At 42.8% G+C, this 20,264-nt stretch overlaps 1 protein-coding gene across 2 annotated transcripts in view; it reads right to left on the reverse strand.

Annotated features, from left to right (window-relative positions):
* Positions 1–20,264, reverse strand: part of ADCY6 (adenylate cyclase 6) — a 357,827-nt gene that overhangs the window by 64,158 nt on the left and 273,405 nt on the right. For both annotated transcript variants that reach the window (XM_077483314.1, XM_077483312.1), the window contains exon 10: positions 19,261–19,389. In XM_077483314.1, the coding sequence (XP_077339440.1) occupies positions 19,261–19,389 (129 nt within the window). The remainder of the gene's footprint in view (positions 1–19,260; positions 19,390–20,264) is intronic.

Consider the following 20,264-nt stretch of genomic DNA (forward strand, 5'->3'; position numbering starts at 1 on the left):
ATGAATCACATAATTAAATCCAAGGAGAGAAATGCACTTTTCCCCGGCTGTTGTTGGTATTTTACTGCTTCTGAGATTGTTCCCCCTGCACACCATCAGCAATACCCTTGACATTTTTCCATTACATCTACATGACTAATTAATAAACATGAAATCATGCAAAGAACAAAAGGGACAACTTTCTTGGGGCTTCAAACCTAATTGGTACATTTCTGACTATAATGAGAAGGAGGACCATGACACAGTCCAGACATATGCGCAAAGCCCTCTGCTATATTATAGAGTCTGCAGACAATCCTTACTAAACGCAAACATTCACAGCAGATGTATCATTCTGTGGTGAACAGATGATGGTAGCAGTTAAGCACTACAAAATCTAATCTTCCAACTAAGAATGTAGGATGGGAGCTGAGCTGTTAATGTTCAAATAAAAGATGCGGCTGAAAAAACAGCTATCACAGTAGGAGTACTATTCTGTGAAGTAAGGATATTAGAGGTCACACAAAATCCAAATAACAAAAGCTTGAGGCCTGCTTTTGATATGTGTCATTGAACTCAGAGGAGATATTTAATATCCTTTTTATTGTACAGCAGGGTCATATTATTTCTTATACACAAAACAAAGTCAGTTTTCTCTTTGTTATGTTCCACACAGCCAGACGTATTTAAACTTCGATTCAGTTCTGAATTCCAAGAAAAATCATTTTCAAGACATGACATTATATCTGACCTTGATATCTGCTAAGTGTATGACACTAAAGCATCAATGTGGAAATAGATTTGTGGTACAAGGATTTGTGGGGAAGCCTATGGTATTTTTTTTATTGCAAGGTAAGGCTAGGAGAAGTTTTTTTAAATGCTGTAGTCAATCTCCGCAACGAGAAACCGATATAGAAAGGGACGATCTAGCAACTGGGTTCTTGTTCTGGTTGTTCTTTTCTACACTATACTTTTTAATACTATCTCTGTTCCTAGCACCTACAAAATGGTGGGCATTTTAATTTTTGCTGCACACCTTGACTGTGTGGTAAAGTCTAGAGCAGTAATGTCAAACCCATGGCACGTGCGCCACAGCCTGCACACAGAGCCCTCTCTGTGGGCATGCCAGGAAGAAGAGCACACACTGACACCGACCTGCCGTCCATACAAGCTATTTTGTCCACACCGTACCCCCCACCTAAATACATGTTCCTCAAGTCTCTAGGGCCATGGGTGACGTGTCAGAGGTGGGCGTAAACGAGAAGAAGCGGCTCCCACACATCTCTGGGGTCAAGGGTGACGTGCGGGCGGGAATCCATCGATACAAGCTGTCTCACACACCCCCCCATCGAACTACATCTCCCACAAGTCTCTGTGGGCAGCGGTGACATGTCTGAGGGGGAGAGTGAATGAGGTCCCATGTGGCTGGAATCAGGGGTGACGTGCGGGTGGGAATTAGTTGCCAGATTGGGAGACACACCGACACTGGAGCCTGGTTAGATGTTTAATGTGAACATTATGTGTTGTGTAGGTAAAATATCCTTTCTGTCCGTGGTGTCCCACTTCTTAGTGGCAGAGGCTAAAGCTGCTGCTTTACTGTACATCCTGCTGACCGGAGCAATGCAATACCTGTACCACCTGCTGGTGGGTACCTTTACCTTCAACTCCTTCCTGTCCGGCTTCTCCATCCTTACCAGTGCTCAGCAAATGTATCCTTACCAGTGCCCAGCAAATGTATCCTTAACAGGGCCCAGCAAATGTATCCTTAACAGGGCCCAGCAAATGTATCCTTAACAGGGCCCAGCAAATGTATCCTTAACAGGGCCCAGCAAATGTATCCTTAACAGGGCCCAGCAAATGTATCCTTAACAGGGCCCAGCAAATGTATCCTTAACAGGGCCCAGCAAATGTATCCTTAACAGGGCCCAGCAAATGTATCCTTAACAGGGCCCAGCAAATGTATCCTTAACAGGGCCCAGCAAATGTATCCTTAACAGGGCCCAGCAAATGTATCCTTAACAGGGCCCAGCAAAAGCATCCCTACCAGTGCCCAGCAAACGCATCGCTGCCAGTGCCCAGCAAACGCATCGCTGCCAGTGCCCAGCAAACGCATCGCTGCCAGTGCCCAGCAAACGCATCGCTGCCAGTGCCCAGCAAACGCATCGCTGCCAGTGCCCAGCAAACGCATCGCTGCCAGTGCCCAGCAAACGCATCGCTGCCAGTGCCCAGCAAATGCAACCTTGTCCAAAAATACATGCACATGTAGAGTAAATGTTTTTTTTTTCCAATAAAACCAAACCTGGGTATTCAGGTTTAATTGCAGTGTTGGCACTTTGAAATCAATAAGTTGGTTTTGTGTTGCAGTTTGGGCACTTAGGCTCAAAAAGGTTCACCATCACTGGTCTAGGGGATGCCTGAAGCATGATGCTGTTGGATCTGAAATTCAAACAGTAAGGGCCTATTCATACTGAAATTGTTAGGCCCCTTTCAATCGAACGTTCCGATCAGGTCTGCCTAAAAAAATGGACAGCTGGACCTGATTGGAATCTCCGTTCTCCTCTATGGAGCAGCGGGTGTAAACAGACGTGTCCAGTTACACCGACCGACATCCAATCAACTAAAAACAGTCAGATGAAAACCCCTTCCATCCAGCAGCTGTAGGGTGTAAACGGACAGAAGATCTGTTTATATCTGACTGCCCATAGAGGAGAGTGGGCTGTGTCCGCCTGCTCAGTGGGGTTTAGTGGACAAATACCCCGCTGAACAAGCAGATCACAGCCAGAGTTCACCCTGTGTGAAAAAGGCCTAAGAATACAATAGTGCAGCTGGGGAGATCCCTTACCTCTCCATCGCTTGTGTGGATGCAGCAATCATTTTTTTTTTGTTCAACCTGCCGTTTGAACGAAAAAAACTCAGAGTGTGTACCCAGCTTTAGATCCCAGGTAGATAAGCAGAAAATTATGCTTATTAAGACTAATCAAAATAAAAAATATTATTAAGACAAAAATCTGATGACAAGGGGCACATCATGACATTTGAGCTCTGGAAATGCTGAAAATCTGGAGGGCTGGTCAGTATTCCACTGGCGTTTTTAGGCTACCGACCAGCTCTGCCCATTTTTAGCACTATATGTATTGGAGAAATTCAGTCTATACAGCCTGCATTCTAGGCTTGGCACTTTAAGAGGACTGTGGAGAAAGAACTAATGGAAGTCCATTTTTTCAGTCTAAATTATATGAAGCTATAGTTTCACTGAATTGTACACACTTTGTGGGATTATATATCCCTTTAGTATTCACTATACAAATTTTCTCCTATTTAGTCATATTAGCACTTTATTTGTACACTTCACTTGTACACATACATTTTTGCACATTTTTTAGTGCTACACTAATTGTTTTATATTATCATAAATGAAGTTTCCCGTTGCTGGCATGCATACAAAATGTATGTTTTAGGTTTATAATACTTCTAATTAACAGTGCTAGAGAGTGGGGATTAGCTGATCAGGCACTCAGTGCTGTGACCCCTGAGTCCTCAGCCTTGCACAAGTTCCAAAATTCTGTACAACCAGGAGCTTCCACTGGGCTGCTTCTCCTCCCACAAGCGAACAGAAAAACAGCGGAATAAAGGGTAAGGAACATGTAAGCTGGGGCCACCTAAAGTAAACCTGCAGGTTTGCACTGCAGTGGCAAAGCAGACGTTCATTTTAAAGTACTTAGAAAAAAAAATGTGGGAATACCTGAACTTGGAAAATATATTAGTAAACTCTTATGCTTCCTTCATCCCAATGCACGGTAAACCATGTCACAGGATATGTTCTTCTTATTATTATGGTATATCCGAGTACATCAGCGGCAAGAGGCATATTTTACAGGAGAAAAACAGTCCTGGGAAACAAAGACACATGGGAGCTGTACAGAAACAGCATGTTTATCCTCAGACAACATACGTCAGCACAATCCTGACGGTATACATCCCTCAACAGTGTTTCTATTCCACAGATCTTAACCTCTGAGGATAAGAGCTTTGATGTGCTCAGACTTTATAGACACTTCGAGAACAGACAACCTCCCCTTCAGTGTATACGGGAATCCAAATGTGCTGGCAGCTTATTTTAATACAGATGTTCGGCTCATTAGTCAGGAGGATGTTCACATGGAATCAGTAATTAGAGCGCATTTATTATGGATAGATTTCCAGGGGCTTTAGCCTTTGCTGGGGATGACATCAGACTCTGTAAAAGACCCCCTGACTACACGTGCACACACAGTTTGACTCACTGTCTCGTTCTTATCAAACTACTGAAGCGCAATGCGTTTTCAATAGACAGTCTTCAGGGCATAAGTGGCAAGGCTACAGCTTGCCTTTCGGAGGGATTTGGCAGAGAAAGGCATGTGTGATGAGAGTTTCTGGCCCCTTGGTATGTCTCATTAGGCAGATCCCACAGGAGGCCCTCTGATGAGCTATTTAATTAAGTGTTTCTGAGAGAGGAGCTGTGCGTCCCTGTGTTGTCTGTGACTACCTGTACCAGGAGGCTTCTCTCTGGCTCAGTCCTTGAGAACATCAGCACTTTCTGGGAGGCCAAAGAATCCCCAACACACTAACAGCACAGCTTTGCTGTCACATTGCTTATAACAGAACCACATACGCTTGATTCACAGCAGCCTGAACATTTTTTATCTCTTGTATGTTTAAAGACTCACTGAGCAAATTTAAGTGGGACGCTAGTAATGTATCCAATTTATAAACCATTTTTTGGTTATGTTGAAGGAGCTAACATTTTCATGATCCATTCTCCACTTTGGTGGTGTTGTCCACACAAATAAAAGTCCACAAGCGAAAATCATCAGTGATGTGCAAATCTCCTAAAAAAAAAAACAGTAATAGTAAGCCCAGTAACAAGTGAATACATTGGGGTGTGGCATGAACAGACACGCTGACTGAGCATGCTGCTCTGTGATCCTTGGGCTCCAGGAAGATAGGCAGCAGTGTTCAGTGGGCTGACCGGTTACACCACACGCCGTCACACAGCTGCACCCTGTTCGGCGGCGGGGGAAAGAGCCAGGTGAATGGGCTTAGAGCTTACCTTGTGGCGCAGAGCATGGATCCAGGAAGTGAATGTAGGAGCACCGTGGTCAAGGAGGGAAGGAGGTTCTGCTCCCCTGACCTGAAGGGAGGACCGGACGTGATTCCCCCCCCCCCCCCCGCACAGGGCAGAGGAGCGACAGGCTTGGGAAGGGGAGTTGCGGTACCTAGCGGCGGCCGTGTACCCCTAAGACCGGGGCAGAGTTGCATGGACCTGGAGAGGGACCCCTTGGGAAAAGGGAGAGACCCTGTGGCTTACGTGGGTGAAGTTGTGGACCCAGAGGGCGAGCATGCTGGAGGGGACCCAGACCCTCAGGAGGTAGACGGAATCCCAAGAGGGGTGGCTGAAACCCTGGAAGGGAAGCTTTGGTACTACAAAGCCCAGCAGTGAATCTGCAAAAATCAGCAAAGGACTTGTGATGAATTCAGAGACAGGCTCTATAGATGAATTGCAGTATGTGAACCCTTTGTATTGTGACCTTAATAATGAACCAAGTGCATCTCAACCAATGGTGGACTGGGATTTAAAAGAACACTTGCGAGCACTTCCCCCAAAGAAAAATATCCAACTAAATATAACTGCTGTTGAATCATCCTGCAAGCAGGCTGTGGAGGGGTTAAGAGAGGATATAGGGGCACTGGGACATAGAGGAAATGGAGATGGGCCAGTATGATATTAGACAAGGAGTGGCTGATATCCAAGATATGAAAAAATATCATGGGGAAGTGTTAAATTCTAGACATGTGCAGAGTAAAATATTTCGTTTCGGAATTTCGTTTTCGTCTGAAAACTTAATTTATTTAGTTACTCCCGAAATTCGTTTTTATTTATTTCGTTTTTCGTTCAAAAATTGCATTCGTCCGAAAATCCACATGAATTACGGTCGAATCTGTCTTGGAAGGCTTATGGTGTCTGTCGAATGTATAAAGAAGATTCGACGGAGCTAACTATATAGCATACTTTAGAACCCTATTAAAGTCTATGGGACTCCAACGTTCAAAATCTAAAGTGCTAATTTTAAAGGCTAATTTGCAAGTTACTGTCCTAAAAAGTGTTTGGGGACCCGGGTCCTGCCCCAGGGGACATGTATCAATGCAAAAAAAAGTTTTAAAAACGGCCGTTTTTTCGGGAGCAGTGATTTTAATAATGATTAAAGTGAAACAATAAAAGTGTAATATTCCTTTAAATTTCGTAGGGGGGGGTTGTCTATAGTATGCCTGTGAAGGGGCGCATGTTTCCCGTGCTTAGAATTGTCCCTGCACAAAGTGTCATTTATGCAGGAAAAAAAGTCCTTTAAAATCACTCGCAGCTATAATGAATTGTCGGCTCCCGTAATACAGAGAACACTCATTGAAAGTCATTGATAAAAAAATAAATAAATAAATAAATAAAAAAAAAAGCGTGGGGGTCCCCCAAATTCAATTACCAGGCCCTTCAGGTCTGGTATGGATATTAAGGAGAACCCTGCCTCAAATTTAAGAAAAAATTTGACGTGGGGTTCCCCCTAAATATCCATAACCAGACCCTTCAGGTCTGGTATGGATATTAAGGGGAACCCCGCGTCAAATTAAAAAAAAAATTGACGTGGGGTTCCCCCTAAAAATCCATACCAGACCCTTTATCCGAGCACGCAACCTGGCAGGCCGCAGGAAAAGAGGGGGGGACGAGAAAGCGGCCCCCCCTCCCTCCTGAACCGTACCAGGCCACATGCCCTCAACATTGGGAGGATGCTTTGGGGGTCCGTGACCCCTCAAAGCACCTTGTCCCCATGTTGATGAGGACAAGGGCCTCATCCCCACAACCCTGGCCGGTGGTTGTGGAGGTCTGCGGGCGGGGGGCTTATCAGAATCTGGAAGCCCCCTTTAACAAGGGGACCCCCAGATCCCGGCCCCCCCCCTGTTTGAAATGGTAAGGGGGTACAAAAGTACCCCTACCATTTCACAAAGAAAGTGTAAAAAATGTTTAAATAAAACAAACACACTTTTTAAAAATTCCTTTATTAAAAATAAAAAAAGATTCCAGCGGCGGTAATCCACTCTTGCTATCCAGCGACGGACGGTCAGCTCTCCATCGATGTCTAATGTCATCCAGCGCAGCGCAGCATCCTTCTTCTGTCTCCTCCACGGAGACACTGGAGGCATTCCGGCGCTGACGTTTCTTATATACGGAGGGCGGGGCCACCCGTCACCTGACCCCGCCCCCCTCTGACGCAAGGGGAAACCCGGGGTTCCCCGTGACGTATGGGTGACCCCGCCCCCCTCTGATGTAACGGAAACCTGCCTGTGTTACATCAGAGGGGTGCGGGTCACCCCTACGTCACAGGGAGCCCCGGGTTTCCCCTTGCGTCAGAGGGGGGCGGGGTCAGGTGACGGGTGGCCCCGCCCACCCTATATAAGAAACGTCAAGCCGCCGAAATGTCTGTAGTGTCTCCTCCACGGAGACAGAAGAAGGATGCTGCGCTGCGCTGGATGACATTAGACATCGATGGAGAGCTGACCGTCCGTCGCTGGATAGCAAGAGTGGATTACCGCCGCTGGAATCTTTTTTTTATTTTTAATAAAGGAATTTTTCAAAAGTGTGTTTGTTTTATTTAACCATTTTTTACACTTTCTTTGTGAAATGGTAGGGGTACTTTTGTACCCCCTTACCATTTCAAACAGGGGGGGGGCCGGGATCTGGGGGTCCCCTTGTTAAAGGGGGCTTCCAGATTCTGATAAGCCCCCCGCCCGCAGACCTCCACAACCACCGGCCAGGGTTGTGGGGATGAGGCCCTTGTCCTCATCAACATGGGGACAAGGTGCTTTGAGGGGTCACGGACCCCCAAAGCATCCTCCCAATGTTGAGGGCATGTGGCCTGGTACGGTTCAGGAGGGAGGGGGGGCCGCTCTCTCGTCCCCCCCTCTTTTCCTGCGGCCTGCCAGGTTGCGTGCTCGGATAAAGGGTCTGGTATGGATTTTTAGGGGGAACCCCATGTCAAATTTTTTTTAAATTTGATGCGGGGTTCCCCTTAATATCCATACCAGACCTGAAGGGTCTGGTTATGGATATTTAGGGGGAACCCCACGTCAAATTTTTTCTTAAATTTGAGGCAGGGTTCCCCTTAATATCCATACCAGACCTAAAGGGCCTGGAAATTGAATTTGGGGGACCCCCACGCTTTTTTTTTTATTTATTTATTTATTTTTTTATCAATGACTTTCAATGAGTGTTCTCTGTATTACGGGAGCCGACAATTCATTATAGCTGCGAGTGATTTTAAAGGACTTTTTTTCCTGCATAAATGACACTTTGTGCAGGGACAATTCTAAGCACGGGAAACATGCGCCCCTTCACAGGCATACTATAGACAACCCCCCCCTACGAAATTTAAAGGAATATTACACTTTTATTGTTTCACTTTAATCATTATTAAAATCACTGCTCCCGAAAAAACGGCCGTTTTTAAAACTTTTTTTTGCATTGATACATGTCCCCTTGGGCAGGACTCGGGTCCCCAAACACTTTTTAGGACAGTAACTTGCAGAATCTTTTCTCTCTGTCAAATCTTTTTTCTCTGTCGAATATTTTCTCTATATAATCTTGGACTAATAGAGGTAAGGTTAAGCACATTCGACCACAGGTTCTATAGACAGATTGTTATCGTCAGAGTCATGTCGAATCTCCTATTCTATATCGAACTGTTGTAACAATGAAAACGAAAATAAAGCATTTATTTATGTCGGATCTTTCGTTTTTCGGATTTTGTGCTTTCGTTATCGTTTGTCAAAACGAAAACGAAAATAGCTGAAATTCGGACGAAAATGCATTCGGACGAAAACGAATGCACATGTCTATTAAATTCTCTGTTGGATCAGATGGACAATCAAGAAAATAGAGACCGTAGGCAAAATATATGTATAAAGGGGCCTTCCTGAAATGAAACAACATCTTAAATTGCTTCCAAAGGAGAACAGCTTGTTCCAATCAATTCTGGGGCCATCCACACTGGATAAGATTGAAATAGATAGAGTACATCATGCCCTTAACCCTACCCCCCCCCCCCCCAAAAAAATGCAGAAAAACCAAGAGATGTCATTTGTAAAATACATAGCTATCTAGTGAAAGAAGCCATCATGAAAGCAGTCCGCAATAAACCCATGGTAATTTTGAAGGCGCACAAATTGCTCTATTTCCAGATTTATCATATAGAATTCTTATTTAATGACGAATGATTAAACCCTTGTTGGAAGTTTTACAAGCAGCTGAGGTTAAATATCACTGGTGATTATCCCTTTCAGGTTATACCAACACGGAATGGGAAAACAGCAACACTTAAAACTAAAGATGATTTGCAACACTTTACAGAGGTGCTGAAGTTCCCTTTGGTGGACTTTCCAGAGTTGCCGTTTTGTTTTCTTTCCCCTCTGTTCTCTCTCCCCCCCCTTTTTTTTCTTCCTCTTGGTCTTTTTTTTTCCTTCTTCCCCCCAAAAATATATTTTTTTCCTTTCTTACCCCTTTGTTGGGGATTATTGGCAATGTGACTGGCAATGTGGCAATGTCAAAGTCCTGAAATACCGCTAAATAACAAGGTCATGGTCATACAAATACAAATGGAAGCCCGGGGTTCACGAGGTACTCTGTTTATGTTTTTATCCATCTTTCCCCCCATTAGATCGGTCCCAAGATAAGGGACTATGTTTTCTGCCAAGAGGTGAAGGGGGGGGGGGGGGAATGACTCCGTGCACAGGTGGTGCACCTCTGCGCGGACTCATCCTCCCTGTAGGGGGATGTGCCATAGACAGTGGCACAGTAGGTTATGGGTTTTAGATGGTTTTGTGTGTTTTTTTTTTATTCCTCACCAGACGCATCCAAGGCAAGGGAGTTTAGAAGGCTGGGAACAGACACAGATGAGTCACAGTAGCATAGTAGGCGATTCATGGAAGTAGTGAGAGAATGACAGTTAGAATGAAGATTGTATCATATAATGTGAAATGGCTCTATTCAATTGTTAAGAGGGGCCGTCTCTGGCATGAACTGCGTCACATGAAGGCAGAGATAATATTTCTGCAAGAGACGTATTTCATGGCAGAGTCAACTACCAGGTTTACTGGTGGTGGGAGGGGATTTTAACATTATGTTGGGCCCCAGTTTGGACACTTTTTCGGGGAAAACCTTTGTGTCTCATAAGGCTTTAAGGCATGTTAAACAGCGCCTTCGCTCTCTGCATTTGTTGGACAGTTGGAGAGTGCTGCATGAGTGGGACAGGGATTTCAGCTATTATTCCAAAACACATAATGTATATTCAAGGATCAATATGTTGCTGGTCGATCAATATTCTTTGAATTGTGTAAATTCTTTAACTATTGCGTCGATTACCATATCAGACCATGCCCTAACAAGCTTAACGATATGTCCGGAATCAATTGGGGGCGTGGAAAAAACATGGCGATTGAATGATAAACAGAAGGTGGAATCCCACACATTGGCATTGTATTTTGAGACCAATATATCAGAGGAGGTGTCTGACCAAGTGGTATGGGAAGCCCATAAGGCGGTCATCAGAGGGGAATTAATTTCAATGGGGTCACGCATTAGAAAAGAGACAGAAAGAAATGGATGAGCTACTAGAGGAAATACATAAACTTGAAATTACACAAGGCCCATTTAAAAACTGGGGATGCGCAGAGACTAGAGAAACTGCAGGTAGATTTAAAACTGCTTCTTGATCAAAAAGTTCAAAATAAACACAGATATTTTGGCCACCGTTTTCAGGAGTATCTTGAGGTCTCAGAGCTGCAGGCTATTTCATCTGCGGCCCTAGAGGAAATGGAAAAAGCAATCTCTCTTGAAGAGTTGGGAGGAGCGATTGCAGCCTTGCCACTGGGTAAAAGCTGGGACCAGATGGTTTCATAAATATGCATTATAAAAAGTTTTCCTCAATCCTGTTGGCTCCTCTGTGCAAATACCTTAATTCTTTGTTTGGTCTCTAACCGATTGCCTCCAGAGGCACCGTTGGCTTACTTGGCGGTTCTCCGGAAATCAGGGAAGGATCCTCAGTGCTGTGCCAGCTATAGACCCATCTCCCTTCTCAACTCTGACACTAAGCTCCTGGCCAAAATTCTGGCCCTTAGTTTACAAAACCATATAGTTAAATTGATTCATCCAGATCCGTGAGGCCAGAGATAACACTATTTGGGCCCTGCATGTACTGCATTGGATGAAAAATGGACCGTACCAGACCCCAAGCGTAGTAATTTCAGTGGATGCTGAAAAAGGATTCAATAGGGTGGGGTGGGAGTTTATGGTCTGAATTTTCAGAGAGAGATGGGTCTGAGAGAACGGATGGAGTGGGTGACGGCACTGTATCCAGATCCTAGAGCAAGGGTTAAGGTCAATAGTAGATTATCAGATTATTTTGAGATAGGGAATGGGAATAGGCAGGGATGCCCATTGTCCCCATTGTTATTTGTGATGGAGCCCTTCCCACGAACAATTAGCAGAAATAGGAGGATTAAGGGGATTTGTATCGGATCAACGGAACATAAGATCTTAGCTTACGCAGATGATCTACTGTTGTATCTTTCTTCTCCCAAGAGTCTTTGACGGAACTGATGTTGGAAATAGACAGGTTTGGCCTTGTGTCTAATTTTAAAATAAATGTTGAGAAATCAGTGTTGATCCTGAGCCATGTGTCAGCGAGGATGGGGAATACTCTGCAACAATCTTTTCCTTTTGTTTGGCGCCTCGATTCTATATTCTATTTGGGGATTTATATCTTCCTCAGATGTAAAATGCCTATATGGTCTAAATTATGGACCCTTGGTGGTACCTATATTAAAAGACTTGCAGAAGTGGACAAGCCATACTCTGACATGGTTTAGCAGGGTAAATGCGCTCAAGAGGAGTGTAATCTGTAGACTTATTTATGTTTTACATACCATACCCATAACATACCCACAGACATTTCTCAAACAAATACGAAGGACTTTTAAGACCTTTGTGTGGGGAGCTAAACACCCTAGGCTGGCATATGAGATTTTGAGGAGACCAAAACGGGAGGGGGGGGATGGACTTCCAGACATAGTGATTGATTACAGAGCAATGGCCCTGGTTTGCATTATGAACTGGTGCCATGACTCTTCTGGTAAACTTTGGGTGCCTCTGGAGAAAATACTAGTGGGTAGGAATCTAGCCAGAGTACCTTGGATTCCGGTTTCATATAAACCACCAAAAATTTGCAGGATCTTGCATCTTCTTTGCCAGGCTCGGTTACCATTTATCTAAGCATATAGAGCCTGTGTCAAATGGATCAGATCGGTCAATCCCTTGATTCATTTAACTGGTTCCCGACCATGTCACGCACAATGGCTCTCCTGGGAGAAATCCCGTACGGGTACGTCTTACACTCTTTTGGCCATCAGAGGCAGCATGCGTGCTGCACAGTGGGGCACCTGATGCATGTAGCCGGCTGGCACAATCGCAGCCGGCCATGTGCAATCACGTGCACGAGTGCCAGTACGGGGTTTGTGTGTAAACATACAAATCCCTGTGCCGTCAGAGGAGAGGAGCTATATGAAAATGATATGGCTCCTCGCCTAGTCAATCCTATCCCCATACCGTTAGCACACACTGGGGGAACACACAATTGACCCCTTGATCGCCCCCTAGTGTTAACCCCTTCCCTTCCAGTGACATTTACACAGTAATTAGTGCATTTTTATGGCACTGATCACTGTATAAATGCCAATGGCCCCAAAAAGTGTCAAAAGTCTCTGATCTCTCGGTCGCAATACCGCTAAAATAAATAAAATAAAAAAAATCCACAGATCACCGCCATTACTAGTTAAAAATAAATAAATAATAAAAATTCCATAAATCGTTCCCATAGTTGCAGACACTATAACTTTTGCGCAAACCAATCAATATTTGCTTATTGTGATTTTTTTTTACCAAAAATATGTAGAAGAATATATTGGCCTAAACCAGTGATGGCAAACCTTGGCACCCCAGATGTTTTAGAACTACATTTCCCATGATGCTCTGCAGTGTAGTGCAGTGTATCATGGGAAATGTAGTTCCAAAACATCTGGGGTGCCAAGGTCCGCCATCACTGGCCTAAATCGATGAAGACATTTTTTATTTTGGGGGATATTTATTATAGCAAAAAGTAAAAAATATATTTTTTTTCAAATTTTTTTTTGTTTATAGCGCAAAAAATAAAAGAGGTGGTCAAATACCACCAAAAGAAATCTCTATTTGTGGGTACAAAAAGGACACAAATTTTGTTTGGGTACAGCGCCGAATGACCATGCAATTGTCAGTTAAAGCGACGCAGTGCCAAATTGTAAAAAGTGCTCTGGTCAGGAAGGGGGCAAAAATGTTCTGGGGCTGAAGCGGTTAATAACCGTTTGTGGGACTAGAGACCTGGAGCTCAGAGAGCTCAAACAAACTTGCCCATCCACCTTGCAGACACTGGTAAAAAAAAATAAAAAAAATAAACTGATGTACTTCCTGTATGGGAGGGGTTATATAGAGGATCACTTCCTATTAGGGATGAGCTCAGGCACGTTCACTTGGAACACGTGCAGAGCCCACCAGGAAGTCGGCGCAGCACTGCGCTAATCACAGGCAGTGAGACATTGCCAGATCTCTTCAGCAGCACATCGGGGGAATGTCTCACTGCCTGCGATTAGCTCAGCGCTGCGCCGACTTCCTGTCGGGCTCTGCACGTGTTCCATGTGAACACGCCTGAGCTCATACCTACTTCCTATCTCAGACCTTGTCTACCATTCACCTAGAGATGTCGTATAACCCAGTAGTAATGAATATTAGCCTAACTCTGTGTCCCATGATGTATGAAAAAGAAATGTCCATTAGTAGGGTCTACAAAAGACTCATAATGAAGGCATAGTGTAAACGCCCTTTACGTAAATAGAGAATATTCCGCAAACTGTCGGGAGAACAGTTTGAGGAATATTCACCTCTCAAACTGGGGGGGGGGGGGAATTGACCTATACGTAAGTTTACCATAGAGCTGACTGAGAACCAGATGGTCTCCGATCATCTCTAGGACTCTCGGAGGCCGGACGCGATGTTATGATGTCACATCCAGCACTGGAAGTTGTAAACACTGCCATGTGTTTGGCTGGGAAGCCTGAGATCTTTCATGGCCTATGGCCCTAGGCCCTGTAAACATCCCTTGTAAAAAGCGTAAAATAAAAATAAAAAAATGATGGGCCCCATCGGCTCGTACAAAGAAGCAAAAAGCATATGTAAACAACGTTCAAACCACACATGTAAGGTATCTCCGTGAACATTAGAGTGAGAGCAATAATTCTAGTGCAAGACCTCCTATAACTCTAAACTGGTAACCTGTAAAAAATGTCTAAGACGTAGCCTATGGAGATTATTGAAGTACTGAAGTTTGGCGCCATTCCACGAATGTGAGCAATTTCAAAGCTTGACATATTAGCCATCTATTTACTTGTTATAACATCATCTTTTACATTATACAAAAAAATTGGGTTAACTTTACTTTTTTATTCATTTTATTTTTATTTCCCCTATTGAAAAATTTCTGCGCCAATACCGTGTTAGATATAAAATGGCAAAGACCGCTATTTTATTCCCTAGGGCAGTGATGGCGAAACTTGGCACCCCAGATGTTTTGAAACTACATTTCCCATGATGCTCAACTACACTGCCGAGTGTGAGCATCATGGCAAATGTAGTTCCAAAGCATCTGGGGTGCCAAGGTTCGTCATCACTGCCCTAGGGTCTCTGCATATATATATATATATTGCGGTTAAATAAAATTAGTAATATCTCCATAATTCATACATACTTTTTTTAAAAAGTGGGTACACTAATGTAGAGGAATGTCAATACAGTTAGACATAAAACACACCTATATTACAAGGTGCAGAAGGCTCCAGAGATCTGTGTATAAGAGCTATAGCATATTTGATCTCTAACGAAACATAATTTAATTCTGTTCCATATGTTGGCTGCTGGATTGTGAAACCTTTACATATTGTATGTCTGCTGAGCATGCTAAAATATCTCCACCAGCCCTCAGGGCTTTGATTGGGTAGCAATTAACTCGGCGACACCCTAAGGAAGGTAAAAAAAAAAAGTTGCTGTAATTGGCAGCTACTGTACAACTCTTGTTGACCACTTACACTATGAAGCAATGTTATGTCTCATTTATGAGAGCCAGTGACTCTGATGTTTCAGATACTATGTAAGTGAACTGGACTCTGCATGAAACCAAAGACCACGGAGACTTTAAATAAGTATTTTTTATTTTATTTACCATTGCCTATCTTTTATTTTCTAATATCAACGGATCATATCACTTTCATAAAACCTATATTTAAAGATTAGCAAGTTGAATAACTAGAAAGAATCTCTGTGAGGAGCTACTGTATTCAAAACACAAAGTGCCTTCTTGTGTGTGTATGTGTAGTGTAGCTGAGTAGTTAACACCCTCCCCAGTGATGATCACTTTCAGTCTGCTGGTGCTTCGATTGTTTTCCCAGAGCAGGAAAATCTCTGCAAACAGTGGGATCTGAAAGTGTAATCATCACAAAGATAAATGCTAGCGTGTCACTGTTTATTGCCACTAAACTATAAAAACGTCTCATCTATATAAAAACAGCCAAATCGGAACAAACTACACATAACTGAACTGATTACACTGACTGCATACCGCTGCTTTGTTACAGCTGCATACCTTCTTGTAAATTCAGACATATTGCTGCATTATGTTACCAATAATAAGACTAATAATTATAAGAAAGTAGGAAAAGACAGAAAAACATAAATGCCACAGCGTATGCATGCTATGGTTCTAAAAAGTCAGCTTGCAAAGATCACTAGCTTCAGACTGAATAGTAAAAATAAGCTTAGTGTAATAGCTTTTGCCATGATTTTTGATGTTGGGAAATGTCTGAAAATGACACTGTAAAGGGATTTTTCCAGAAAATGAAAAACTTGTCCATCATGTCCAGAACATGTTCTAGCAGCTTAAATAGTGTGGCTAAGCAGCTCTAAAAGTACAAGCGCATGGACAAGCCCAGCATGCTCTAGTACAACAGTCTGGTGTCAGAACTCTTTAAATATAGGTCAGCTCTGAGATATTACATCCCTGGAGGTCTCCATCCACTCAGCAACATGACATGTATGTGTGATGATCCATGGCAGAATGTGTCTACTTTATCCTCCATGTATGCCCTCCTGTGCATATGCTGTGGGTGCGCGCTCTGTGATCAGCAAGTCCTTAAGCCTCGGCTGATCACAGGTCAGAGTAAGCGGCCAATCCCGGGAGGAGAAAAAAAAGCAGATTACTGGTTTGTGTAAATGGGATATTGGTTCCGCCCAAGGAAACCCACTCTTGCTAAGTGATGCCCACCAGTGCCAGATCATCAGTGTTGCCTACCAGTGCTCATCAGTGCCGACTATCAGTGCAGCCTATCAGTGCCCATCAGTGAAGGAGAAATATTACCCGTTTGCTAAATTGTATAACAAACTATCAAAATGTTCTGCCTTTTTTTATTTGTTTAGCAAAAAAAAAACAAAAAAAAACAAAAAAAAAAAAAACTCAGTAGTGATTAAATACCACCAAAGAAAGCTCTATTTGTGTGAAAAAAATAATACAAAATTCATATGGGTACAGAGTAGCAATTGTGCAATTGTCATTTGAAGAGTGACAGCGCTGAAAGCTGAAAATTAGGTTATACTTTAACCACTTGGTTACTGGGCAAGGATTATGTATTTTAAGATGAAGATTGTGTCTTTTAAGATGAAACGAGCTGGGACACTCTGCTGAAGTCACTGTTTTATTCTAAAGCGCTTTTTTTATCTACTAAAATGTAAAACGTGAGTGTATTTCCTGCTTTTTTATTAAATAAATTACTTCCGATTTAAAAGGGATTATACTATGTGCCTACTTCTTCTTCCGTTTCATAATTTTGTCCCCATGGAGCAACTATCCATGTGGCTCTCTGTCTATTACCTATCCATTGTTGGAGTTGGTCTTCTGGTTGGAAGTCGTGTCCTCTGTGTCAGTTTCCCCTGGGTGTGTGTGGTCCTACAAGCTCGATTGACCCATTGGGTGTATACTCATTTGGGTTCAATTGCTCCGGTAAGCCTTTTAACTCTCTGGTGGTGGATCACTTATCAAATATGGGCATGTTTTCCTTTGTCACATCGTTATCCAGTTCAAGTGTCAGTTATTTTGAACCACGTTTTGGATATCTACAATTTATTGTTTGGCTCACCTGTCGAAACACTAAGGACTATAATTTATTTATTTTAAAAGATTTTTTTTTCCTTCACATTATTGGACATCATTCTTTATTTTTGGTCTATTATACACACATAATTTAGTGTTTATACACACTGTCTGCATATGTTTTTTGAGTTTTTTCTTAGATCATTTATGTGCACTTTTTGTATATATTCTCTTATTTTTCAGTTTATTCTGAGATTCATTTTGAGCGCTGCACTTACTGTTCACGTTTTAATTTTTTGAAAGTGATCTATTGCTGTGCTAGCTGCTTTCTTACATTGGTTGCAGACAGCGTGGTAGACTTGCTTTATATTTTTCACATTTATTATCAATCAACTGTGTTTACTCTTTTTAAATCATAATTACAAAAGGAATGACCCTGATCAAAAGTTTACATAACCTGGTGATTTTGGCCTTATAACATGCACACAAGTTGAAGCAAAGGGATTTGAACGGCTGATAAAGGGTAACCATCCTCACCTATGATCTGTGTGCTTGTAATTAGTGTGTGTGTATAAAAGGTCAATGAGTTTTTGGACTCCTGACAGACCCTTGCATCTTTCACTGACGTCTCTGGATTCTGAGTCATGGGGAAAGCAATAAAATTGTAAAAGGATCTGCGGAAAAGGCAGTTGAACTGTATAAAACAGGAAAGAGAAATAAAATGATATCCAAGGAATTGAGAATGCCAATCAGCAGTGTTCAAACACTAATCAGGACGTGGAAAATGAAGGGTTCTGTTGAAACCAAACCCCGGTCAGGTAGACCAAGTACAATTTCACCCACAACTGTCAGAAAAATAGTTTGGGATGCAAAGAAAAACCCACAAATAATTTCAGGTGAAATACAGCACTCTCCTAAAACATGTGGTGTGGCCGTTTCAAGATGCACAATAAGGAGGCACTTGAAGAAAGGTGGGCTGCATGGTCGAGTCACCAGTAGAAAGCTATTACTACTATGCAAATGCCACAAAGTATGCTGCTTACAATATGCCAAACAGCACAGAGGCAAGCCTCAAACCTTCTGGCACAAAGTAATTTGGAGTGATGAGAACAAAATTTAGCTTTTTGGCCACAACCATAGAGAAGTCAACAAGGACTATGATGAAAGGTAGGAAGGTGGATCGCTGATGTTATGGGGATGTGTGAGCTACAAAGGCACAGGAAAATTGGTCAAAATTGTTGGCAAGATGAATGCAGTATGTTATCAAAAAATACTGGAGGAACATTTGTATTCATCAGCCAGAAAGCTGCGCTTGGGACGTACCTGGACATTCCAACATGACTACCATCCAAAACACAAGGCCAAGTCAACCTGTCATTGGCTACAGCAGAATAAAGTGAAGGTTCTGGAGTGGCCATCTCAGTCTCCTGACCTCAATATCATTGAGCCACTCTGGGGAGATCTCAAAACCTGCAGTTCATGAAAGACAGCCCAAGAATTTACAGGAACGGAAGCTTTTTGCCAATAGGAATGGGCAGCTTTACCATCTGAGAAGAATGCAAATACCACAAAAGACTTCAAGCTGCCATTGATATTAAAAGGGGCAATACACGGTATTAAGAACTGGGGTATGTAAACCTTTGATCAGGGTCATTTGGGTAGTTTCTGTTGCCATTATGATTTAAAAAGAGTAAACACACTTGATTGATAATAAACAGCTTCAGCCAAACACTAATCATGAGTGAAAGAAATGTTTGTGTTATCATTCATATTCTCTGAAAAATGGGCAAGAAATCATAAATTCTGCCAGAATATGTAAGCTTATGAGCACAACTGTATGTGTTTTCTGCAGTGCCATCCACAAAAATAAGGACTAAACTGCATGAACAACTGTTGTGCAGATTTTAGTTGTATAAGTTGCTTAACTAAAAAAAAAAAAAAAACTACTAATTAGTTAATAAAAAACTATTACACTCACCATTTGTCGAAAGGCTTTGGAGCCTTTGTTGCGTGGAAATGATCTTTCAGGTACCCAGACTCTTGTAAGGCCTTCATTTGAATTTGCTCTCGCTCTCTGTAGTTTTGCCAGTATTGCTTTCTCATCTTTCTGTATATAAGAACATATTGAAATTAATATCATGATGCATTTTGATGTTCTGAATTTAAAATGAATAACATATTACACAAATTTCCACAAATAACAGTCCCTCAAGCCAGTTGAAGTCTTCCCTTTACTTCCACTATGAAATTCTACAATTGTAAGCTTGCAGTAAGTCCACAGTAGCAAGTCGCAATACAGATCTGCAGATGCAGACCTTTAGCTTCCTCAAGGGCTCGCTTACACTTGCACAACCTACAAGCAGACATGGTGCTGCTTGGATAAGTACATGATGCTATGGGTTACGATATGGCAGTTTTACCACTACCTTGAAAAATTTTGTCATACAACCAAAAATGTAAATGTATTTTATTGGGATTTTTTTTGTGACGGACCAACACAAAGTGGCACATAATTGTAAAGTGCAAGGAAAATTATAATTATTTGTAAAGAATTTTGAAAACAATTTATCTGAAAAGTGTGGCGTACATTTGTATGACACTGTTTGGGGGTGGGGTGGGGGGGGTGTACAGGGCACTACTGGGGGGGAGGGGCAGAGCACACTACAGTAGGGGGGAGGGGTGATGTAAAGGGGGTAGAGGACACAGGATTGGGAGGTAGAGGACAGTACTGCAGTACTGTGGGGGGCACATGATGTTAAGGGGGCAGAGGACAATACTATGGGGGGCAGAGAACAGTACAGTAGGGGGGGATGATGTGAAGGGGCAGAGGACGCAAAACTCCGGTGGGTGCAACAACATGTCCACTTTACCCCTTCTTAGTGTATCCTTACTGTGGACGAGTGTGGGTTGTACCAAGATGGCGGCGACAGAACGTCACTTCCATAGCAAACTGTGATGGGTCGCCGAATATGTCGTTACACT

Source organism: Lithobates pipiens, unplaced genomic scaffold, assembly GCF_037356315.1.
Source record: "Lithobates pipiens isolate NorthernLeopardFrog02 unplaced genomic scaffold, aLitPip1_a1.2 Scaffold_16, whole genome shotgun sequence".
NCBI classification, from domain to species: domain Eukaryota; kingdom Metazoa; phylum Chordata; class Amphibia; order Anura; family Ranidae; genus Lithobates; species Lithobates pipiens.